The 10,651-nt window shown below is 40.0% G+C and overlaps 2 protein-coding genes across 2 annotated transcripts; both read left to right on the forward strand.

Annotated features, from left to right (window-relative positions):
- Positions 1-68: 68 nt before the first annotated feature.
- Positions 69-2,782, forward strand: LOC131347078 (F-box only protein 48). Its single transcript, XM_058380940.1, has 3 exons — positions 69-215; positions 1,504-1,849; positions 1,950-2,782. Exons 2-3 carry the CDS (start codon positions 1,547-1,549, stop codon positions 2,109-2,111), a joined length of 465 nt encoding a protein of 154 aa, XP_058236923.1. The 5' UTR covers positions 69-215; positions 1,504-1,546; the 3' UTR covers positions 2,112-2,782.
- Positions 2,783-5,689: 2,907 nt separating this feature from the next.
- Positions 5,690-10,590, forward strand: cnrip1a (cannabinoid receptor interacting protein 1a). The gene is made up of 3 exons (XM_058379898.1): positions 5,690-5,951; positions 6,377-6,521; positions 8,370-10,590. The coding sequence occupies exons 1-3, from the start codon at positions 5,773-5,775 to the stop codon at positions 8,532-8,534; spliced, it is 489 nt and encodes a 162-aa protein (XP_058235881.1). The 5' UTR covers positions 5,690-5,772; the 3' UTR covers positions 8,535-10,590.
- Positions 10,591-10,651: the final 61 nt, after the last annotated feature.

Consider the following 10,651-nt stretch of genomic DNA (forward strand, 5'->3'; position numbering starts at 1 on the left):
AAATTAATTTGACACTTTCATTTAGTTTGATTTATATATATGGAAAAAACAATATGTATTCGTGTTGAAAAGGCGTCCTGTCTGCAATGTTTTGAAACCACACGCGCATGCGCAGTGAGAGGATAGGCGGTGTCCTGAAGACATAGCCGTCAATAAACAAGGAGATTTAAAGGGTGAGCTGTCACACGAAAGCGAAACCAGCTGGACAAACAGGGGTAAATCTTAATTATTTTTACATAAATTGTTCTGATTATGATTCTTAAATAATGGTTTATACAGTTCCGGATTAATTTGTCCAATTGTATGTTTCGGGAAAAGACGCTGCAGATATTTAACTGTATGCTTTTGTGTCCAGTCTGCTGTATAGAGCTGTATAATGTTATGGTAGCTCGTGATCTCATTCTCTCCTTCACACTTTAGGGCATTGAACTCATATTTATTCGAGACAAACGGTTAGATCTCTAGATATTGCAGAGGTTTAGGGAGAATTTAGCACTGATAATAGCGATAGTAATCATTTCTGTCTACACTATATTGCCAAAAGTTTTGGGACACCCAAATCACTGAATTCAGGTGTTGTTTTTCAGGGGTTTGGACTCGGCCCCTTAGTTCCAGTGAAAGGAACTCTTAATGCCAAGACATTTTGGAAAATGTCATGCTTTGTGGGAACAGTTTGGGGATGACCCCTTCCTGTTCCAACATGACTGCACACCAGTGCACAAAGCAAGGTCCATAAAGACATGGAGGAGTGAGTTTGGTGTGGAGGAACTTGACTGGCCTGCACAGAGTCCTGACCTCAACCCCATAGAACACCTTTGGGATGAATTAGAGCGGAGACTGAGAGCCAGACCAAAATTGGATCATCTGCCTTTACATGCACATGAATGTAATATGGAGTTGGCCCACCCTTTACAGCTATAACAGCTTCAACTGTTCTGAGAAGGCTTTCCACAAGGTTTAGGAGTGTGTTTATGGGAATTTTTGACCATTCCTTTAGAAGTGCATTTGTGAGGTCAGGCACTGATGTTGGACGAGAAGGTCTGGCTTGCTAATTCATCCCAAAGGTGTTCTATGGGGTTGAGGTCAGGAGTCTGTTCAGGCCAGTCAAGTTCCTCCACACCAAACTCACTCATCCATGTCTTTATGGACCTTGCTTTGGTCACTGGTGTGCAGTCATGTTGGAACAGGAAGGGGTCATCCCCAAACTGTTCCCACAAAGAGCATGAAATTGTCCAAAATGTCTTGGTATGAAGCTGAAGCATTAAGATTTCCTTTCATTGGAACTAAGGGGTCGAGCCTGACCCCTGAAAAACAACACCTGAACTCGATGATTTCGAGGGGTGTCCCAATACTTTTGGCAGTATAGCATAGCTAAAATCACAGTATTACTCACTGAAAATTCCACCATGGAAGGTCTTAGTTTTGGCAATCAGGACTAAGATTTGTCATCATCAAGTGGCCTTTGAGCTGCTTGAGTCAAAGCCATGTCATGTTCTGTTGCAGAAAACGAGAAAAAATTAAGAGGAGTGTACGACGATGCTGAGAGATGCAGCATGTCTCTAAAAGGAACATCAATCCCCGTGCTGCTGGAGAAGAAGTCGTTTCCTTGTTATCCATCAGGAATGGAGTACCGGAGCTGAACTTCACAGAGATGCTCCCTACAGAGATGAGTGTGAAGATCTTCAGCGAGCTGGACGTGAGGAGCCTGTGTCACGCCTCGGTCACCTGCAAGCACTGGAACCTGATCATCGAGGGCAGCGATAACCTGTGGAGGAGCCACTGTCTGAGCGCGCTGGCCGTCTCCCACAGGGAGGTGGACGGGGACCGGAGCAACGGACTGTCCTGGAAGGTTGGGCACTCGGTTATATGGTGTATAAGATATTATCAGAGATAAGGAACACCCAGTGAGTGTGTTGACACTTTTCCATTCTTCGCTTTTTTCTCTCCAGGTGACTCTGGTTCGTAATTACCAGAAGAGCTGTGTGAAAAGAAGATGGCTGAAAGGAAAGTACAGCAACATCCGCTGTGTTGAAGATCTGCCCCCGAACAGCATGTGCTCTCTGGATGTAGAGACCTGGGGAGAGATCCTGGAGGCAGAGCTGGAGAGATAAACCGCCGAACACAGACTTTTGCGCTGGTGATGAACCGCTGTAAGGACTTTCTGCTGAGCACAAACATGTCTTCTGAAGCACAAAAAAAAAAAACTGAATTGATTGTAAATGTTTTTAAAAAATAAGATTTTATGATGGAAATGAATTGAATGTCGTCGTTGCTGGATGTTGATAAGAAATTATCTTATTCGTGCAGTTAATCCGGACAGACATTTTTTATTTCGAAGGTCAGAAAATTGTCAGAAAGGACGGATGGAATTGTAGATCAGAGATTTCAGCAAACATTTTCCAGCAAATAAGGTGAATACGTTTCATACTGTTAAATCAACAAGGAAAATTTTTAAACATTTTTTTTGTACTGTTTGTGACTGAAATCATTATGTAATAATAATATTATATTATATATTATTATTATTATTTATTATTACATATATATTATTATTATTATTATTACCATTATTTTAGCACTTTTTAAAAAATGTAATATATTACCTGTATGTTAAATTCTTAAGCTAATCATCATGTCTAATGTTGTCACTCATATTGTTGTGCCAATTTAATGCAAAAAAGGACATAAAACAAAAAAACAATACCCTCTGCTGCTTGCTCTTTCATTTCCTTTTCATAAACTTCAAAACTCAAACCAGAATAAACCAATTATATAAAGATAATCCGCTTCATCTTTGGATGTGTTTTATTCTTTTTTAATTTTATTGTTTTAAACAGAACCAAAAGTTAAACTCATTTAAGTGTGTGGGGAAAAGGTACACCAGGATTTACAACAACAGTCTGAAAATATCTTATTTAATGCAAATTCATCAGTCATCAGATATGTTCATGATGTAAAATTGTTGTCTGAATTCATAATTTATCTGAAACTGAAAAATGTTTGATTTGATATTCAGGATGTTTTAATGTTTAGGGAATTGAGAAGGATATTAATCGTTCAGTGGATGAAGAATAAACTGAGATTGAAAGAAGAACACTTCACTGTGATGACCGCTGAGGAAATGTCTACTGCCCCTTTATCTTGACTTCATGAGCCACCTGGTACCTGGTGGAAACCTGAATACACCTCTAACCCTAACCCTATGCAGTTTACTGGCAGTGATACTGGGATATTGTTTGTATTTATTGTCCTCTGGTCATCTTTTAGATTTTCATTCCATTTTTTTTCATTTTGTGTTTGAGAAAGAAAAAATACAATCAATCAATCAATCAATCAAAATTCACTCACTCACTCACTCACTCATTTACTCAATCACTTAATCAATCAATCAATCAATCAATCAATGAACCAACCAATCAATCAATCAATCAATCACTCAATCAATCAGTCAATCAAAATTCACTCACTCACTCACTCACTCACTCACTCACTCACTCACTCATTTACTCAATCGCTTAATAAATCAATCAATCAATCAATGAACCAACCAATCACTCAATCAATCAATCAATCACTCATTTACTCAATCACTTAATAAATCAATCAATCAATCAATGAACCAACCAATCACTCAATCAATCAATCAATCACTCATTTACTCATTCAATCAATCAATCGATCTATGAGACAATCAATCAATGAACCAACCAATCACTCACTCACTCACTCAATTACTCATCCAATCAATCAATCAATCTATCTATCTATCTATCTATCTATCTATCTATCTATCTATCTATCTATCTATCTATCTATCTATCTATCTATCTATCATTCACTCACTCACTCAATTACTCATTCAATCAATCAATCAAACAAACAAACAAACAAACAAACAAACATTCACTCACTCAATCAATAATAAATAAATAAATAAATAAATAAATAAATAAATAAATAAAAAAATAAATAAATAAATAAATAAATATAAGGATAAAATGTTACATGCTGTTGTGTAATTTTAAAAACATGAATCATCATCATCATCATCATCATTTGTTAAACTTGCACCAATAAAGTCTGATACAATCCCAAGAAGCAACAACACATCTGCATCTTATCGGTACCGGAACATTCATAGAATAAAATATCAGAATGATATAAAACAGTAAAATGTGTGAATGTAAAACATTAATAAGCTACAAAACATCTGCAGTGTAATGTTCAGATCAGACCTGTGTGTTGAAGTGTTTACATTACAGACTGGTTCCTGCATCACAGCATCCCCCAGTGCAGCTTCCTGCCATCCGCCAGCACCCGGGTTGCCAAGTCTTCATTTTACACCTCCTAAATAAGACCCTTTTGCTGCAGTTCATCGGTTTTTTGAATACATATGTCTAATATTCAGTGCAACTGAACTATGAACGTACAGAAATGTACAGAAATTATGTAATTAAAAAAAAGTTTAGAAATAGTAGGCTTTTACAGAAAGACTTTTAACCTGGTCTATAGATCATATTAAACAGTATATCAGTAAGTATATATTTTGAAGATTTCATTTTCTTTAATTAAAGGTAATATGTCTTTAAATGTAGCATGTGTATAATAAATAAATAAATAAATAAATAAATAAATAAATAAATAAATGCTACTAATAAAATATTGAGATCAATCATTGGCAATTACTTTATACACAGTATGAAAGTATGCAAGTTGAAAAATATCTGATGTCTAGATATTTTTAGACAATACTTTAAACTGATGTATGGTTTTCATTTAAAGTGGAAATTGGTTGGATCCGGTAAGTTTTATGACAGACCTTATGCTCATTTGGGGATTGTTGTTTGGGGTCTGGTCTTGAAAATCATCCCTGTTTGGGAGCTGGTTTTGACTGGACATTGTCCTTGTTTAGGGGCTGATTTTGATTGGACATGGGTTTATTTTTAGTTTTTTTTTTTGGAAATTGTTCTTGTTTGGGGTGGGTTTTGATTGGACATGACTCTTGTTTGGGGATTTATTTTGATTGGACATGAGTCATGTTTGTGGTGGGTTTTGATTGGACATGAGTCTTGTTTAGGGGTTATTTTGTGATTGGACATGAGTCTTGTTTAGGGGTTGTTTTTAATTGTACATGAGTCTTGTTTAGGGGATGGTTTTGGTTGGACATGTGTCTTTTTTAGGGGTTGGTTTTGATTGGACATTGTCCTTATTTGGTGGTTGGTTTTGACTGGATATTGTTCTTGTTCAGGGGCTGTTTTTGATTGGACATGGGTTTATGTTAAGGTTTAATTAGAAATTGTTCTTGTTTGGGGTTGGATTTGATTAGACATGGGTCTTGTGTTGAGGTTGGTTTTGATTAGACATGGGTCTTGTGTTGAGGTTGGTTTTGATTAGACATGGGTCTTGTGTTGAGGTTGGTTTTGATTAGACATGGGTCTTGTGTTGAGGTTGGTTTTGATTAGACATGGGTCTCGTGTTGAGGTTGGTTTTGACTGGACATGGCTCTTGTTTGGGGGTGGGTTTTTAATGGATATTGTTTGGGAGTTGCTTTTGATTGGACATGGGTCTTGTTTGGAGGTTGATGTTGATCGGACATTGTCCTTGTTTGGGGTGGGATTTGACTGAACATGGGTGTGGGAATTCGGTTTTGACTGGTGAAGGGGTGTCCCTGTCACGCGGATCTGGCAACCCTGCCTGGGATCTTCCACCACCCATTTACATGCAGGGAGCGCACGAGACGTCCAAAGGCCCGTTATTACTAGTTTCTTCATCATGGCCGACGTTCCAGCGTTAATCAACATCTGCGTGTCGTTAAAGATCCAGCCGAACGACGGCCCGGTGTTCTTTAAAGCGGACGGGTCGCGGTTCGGACAGACGCGGACTATAAAACTGCTGACGGGCTCCAAATATAAAATCGAGGTGGTGTTAAAACCTGGGAGCGTCGAGCCGGTGTAAGTGTCCTGCATGGAGCGCGTGAATGCGAGGATGTTTATTTAACCGGAATTATATTAGTGGGATGATTGAAATAACGCGCGTGCGTCCGTGCGTGCGGTTTCATGTATTTTCTGGGTGTGGTGCTCGGTGCACCTGTCCGGAAAACGGTCACATGCGTGATAAATTTGGCTATAGATGCTTCAAAGAGACATTCAGTGTACAGCTCTGTTTTTCCAATTCAACCGTAAATACCTCATGACCTTAGAGGTCTTTATTTATTATTAAGGCCTGGTGAAATGGTTGTCTTGGGGATGGACATTTTAGATGACCGGCTATATCTTTTTTTTTTTTTTTTTTAAATAAAATATATTAATGAAACATAACCAAACCACCTAAACCCAGTTGTTGTTGTTGTTGTTGTTGTTGTTGTTGTTGTTTTCAGATCAATGGGAATCGGTGGAAAAAGCTTTGATCTGGAGCAGCAGTCTAAAGATGAAGAGTCTGCCGTATATCACGGGTTTTACGACACCGAGGGTGTTCCTCACACTAAGAGCGGAGACAGACAACCCGTACAGGTTTCAATACAGGTACACACGTTTATAAACAGGTTACAGCTTACTATAGGCATGTGTAAGGAAGATGATGCTGTGTGTGGAGTAAAAACGCTTGATATTTCAACCTCTGAGGTTGTAACGGGGGTGCGCTTATCATCTGGGGTTTACGGTAAACACTAAGCCGCTTGTATCTCTCACGACAACTCAATAGCCTCTATCTTAAACGGGACACATAATATCTAATGACTTTTGGGGGACTCTATTGTTTAGATATTTGCTATTAATAGAAATCACTCTGTAAATATTAGAAATCCTATAAATAATAATAAGAATAATGTGTTCTAGCACCTTCTGTAACCTTGCTATCACCCATGGTGGCTGAATATACGCACACTAGGGATTCAATGCCAATAATGCCGAGGTCCTTAGGGATGCTGGTCACTATAGCGACACTGGAGACTCCTTCCATAATCGCTTAAAGAAACATCTGGTCACAGAAAATATTTCCACAGATCAATAGCCGTGCATGTTTTATAAATAAAAAGTGTCTGTAAGTCCCAGTGTAAGTTGTTGCTATAGCAACAACACTATATTGCCAAAAGTTTTGGGACGTCTGCCTTTACATGCACATGAATGTAATATGGAGTTGTCCCCGCCATTCGCAGCTATAGCAGCTTCAACTCTTCTGGGAAGGCTTTCCACAAGGTTTAGGAGTGTGTTTTTGGGAATTCTTGACCATTCCACTAGAAGCACATTTGTGAGGTCAGGCACTGATGTTGGACGAGAAGGTCTGGCTCACAGTCTCCGCTCTAATTCATCCCAAAGGTGTTCTATGGGGTTGAGGTCAGGACAGTCAAGTTCGTCCACACCAAACTCACTCATCCATGTCTTTATGGACCTTGCTTTGTGCACTGGTGTTGGAACAGGAAGGGGTCATCCCCAAACTGTTCCCACAAAGTTGGGGGCATGAAATTGTTCAAATGCCTTGGTATGAAGCTGAAGCGTTAAAAGTTCATTTTACTGAAACTAAGGGGCCAAGCCCAACCCCAGAATAACAACAATTTTTCAAAATGTTCCTAAAGAACAGTTTGGAAAAAAAAGTCTAAAAAAGTCCTAAAAAAATCTGATCATTTCCAAAGACACTTTCGTAAATTTTTCACTTACAGCAATGCAGCGCTGTAACAGACCTGGCTCTTACTCTATACACTGATCAAGCATAATATTATGTCCCCCTTTTGCTGCAAAACAGCCCTGACCCATCGAAGCATGGACTCCACTAGATCTCTGAAGGTGTGCTGTGGTATCCTCCATGGGCCCCACCTCGCAACTTACAGGACTTAAAGGACTTATAGGACTTAAAGGATACCTTAATAGATACTGACCACTGCAGAACGGGAACACCCCACAAGAGCTGCAGTTTTGGAGATGCTCTGATCCAGTGGTCTATCCATCACAATTTGTTCCCTTCGTCAAACTCGCTCAAATCCTTACGCTTGTCCATTTTTCCTGCTTCTAACACATCAACTTTGAGGACAAAATGTTGACTTGCTGACTAATATATCCCACCCACTAACAGGTGCCATGATGAGGAGTACTCGGTCTTATTTTCTTCACCTCTCAGTGGTCATAATGTTATGGCTGATCGGTGTAAATATAGTAAAATATATAACCACACAGTTGTATACACCACTTATATCACCAACATTAGCTAGTTATAGATTGTTATTTACAAAAGACAAACATAGAGGCATCCATGTATTTTGTTTTTTCTTTTAACAAAGGGGGGTGTGGTCAGTTTATGTCGCTAAACTGAACCAAAATCAATTAGCTCTTGCTTATCAAACCCAGTGTCTGACGTTCTGCTCTGTTTTGTCGTGTCAGTTCAAGGAGGCGGGCGTCTTCGAGACGGTGTGGCAGGTGAAGTACTACAACTACTACAAGCGTGAGCACTGCCAGTTCGGCAACAAGTTCACCTCCATCGAGTACGAGGTGAAGCCCAACGAGACGCGCAGCCTCATGTGGATCAACAAGGAGCTCTTCCAGTAAAACCCGGCCCTCGCGCCGTCCTCCGATCCGAGTGCGGCACGGCAGCACTACACGTCTGTGTGAACAGTAACCATCACTGGGCAGATCGTGTATACTGTGTAATAATGAATTCAAGATGGTGGGCACCCGGTATCATGGTTAACTCTCTTCTACTTCTACTCTCTGAGCCATGCTAGCTAAGAGCACGGGACCTGTGGAGATCAATACTATAGATATTTATATTTTGACATTGGTTATTGTTTGTGTTTTTGTGCATGTACACTTTTACACATATCTTTATTTGAGTCAGGAGCTGTCGCCTGGATGAATACTGGTCTCACAGTTTGTGATTTTCGTGCATGTTTTATGTTCACACATATCAGCTAGTCTTTAGAGACACTAAGATCGTTCCTATTATCGTTCCAACTGACATAACTATGGGCGTAATATACAACAGAAATCGCTCACAGGTAACAGTCATGCCAAGTTTATTTATGAAACCGAAAATGACAAGCAGGTCTCAGGAGCTAATCGAGGACTTCCTCCAGGTAGGTTGTTCGCTTGGTTACGCTTGGTCATTTCACACATCTTGACGTTCAGATTATTATAGAGTCGCCAACATCAGCAGTGAGCATGTGCAGCACCTATTGGAAGGGTTTTTTCTCCCCATGTATATCTGGTCTTTTTAATATCTTGAGTCGGTGCCTCAACTGTAGCATCAGATTCAGGTTCTTGTCATCTGAACTGCTTTTGTAGTTCGTCTGCATTACGGGTTCAACACGTTGAGATGCTTTTCTGCTCAACGCAGTTGTAAAGAGTGGTTAGGTGAGTTCCTGTCAGGATCCACCACCGTTGCAGATCAACAACAAAAATACTCAAACTGGCACCAGCAACCCTTCCATGGTCACTGATTATCCCATCATTCTGATACTTGACGTCCTTCCTGATGCATTGTCCTACTGTTGTGTGATTGGCTGATGGGGTAATTGCATGAACCAGCAATATATATTTCTGGTATTTGGCAGACACCCTTATCTCATTTTATACAACTGAGCAATTGATGGTTAAGGGCCTTACTCAGGGGCCCAGCAGTGGCAGCTTGGTGGACCCCTGGGATTCAAACTCACATCTTTCCGGTCAGTAGGCTGGACACCTTAAGGTTAACACCTTAGCCACTAAGCTACCACATCCGACAGGTGTAGCTAATAAAGCGGCCACTCAGATTTAAACTACCATGCAGGACGTCAGAGATGCGTTTTCTTCTCATGTTACACAAATGTAAATGAATCTGTTTCTCCAATTAAACCCTGTCCAAAATACGTCATGCACATGCTCGGACAACAACCGTCTTCATCAAACAGCTAAAACTTAAGCGCTGGACATCTGTGTTTAAATGTAATGAGCAGATACACTATATTGCGAAAAGTCTTGGGACATCTACCTTTGTATGCACATGAATGTAATATGGAGTTGTCCTATAACAGCTCCAACTCTTCTTCACAAAGTTTAGGAGTGTGTTTTTGACCGTTCCTCTAGATTTGTGAGGTCAGGCACTGATGTTGGACGAGAAGGCCTGGATCACAGTCTCCACTCTAATTCATCCCAAAGGTGTTCTATGGGGTTGAGGTCAGGACTCAACTGGTGCAGACCAGTCAAGTTCCTCCACACCAAACTCACTCATCTATGGTGTGCAGTCATGTTGGAATCCCCAAACTGTTCCCACAAAGAGCATGAAATTGTCCAAAATGTCTTGGTATGAAGCTTAAGCATTAAGACTTCCTTACACTGGAACTTAGCACAACCCATGAAAAACCAACACCTGAATTCAATGATTTGGAGGGGTGTCCCAAAACTTTTGGCAATATAGTGTATTAACATTTGGCTACCGATATCAATAGAAGCATTTGTTAAAATCTTATCAGGAAGCAAGAAGTACAAATACAAGCTGTGTGAAATGATCTGAAGGTCAGTTCCGTTAAGATAGACAGGATTGTTGACCACAGTACATTTGTTCTGCCCCGTTATGGTTACACACAGCTTCACTGACCTGGCCATGCAGCTCCTCCAGTATTCTCGCTGAAATAAAAATAAAAACAGAGCAGGGGTCAGGAATGCTTGCTCAAAAAGGGTGCTGTCTT

The sequence above is a fragment of the Hemibagrus wyckioides genome, linkage group LG26 (genome assembly GCF_019097595.1).
Source record: "Hemibagrus wyckioides isolate EC202008001 linkage group LG26, SWU_Hwy_1.0, whole genome shotgun sequence".
In the NCBI taxonomy this organism is placed as follows: Eukaryota; Metazoa; Chordata; class Actinopteri; order Siluriformes; family Bagridae; genus Hemibagrus; species Hemibagrus wyckioides.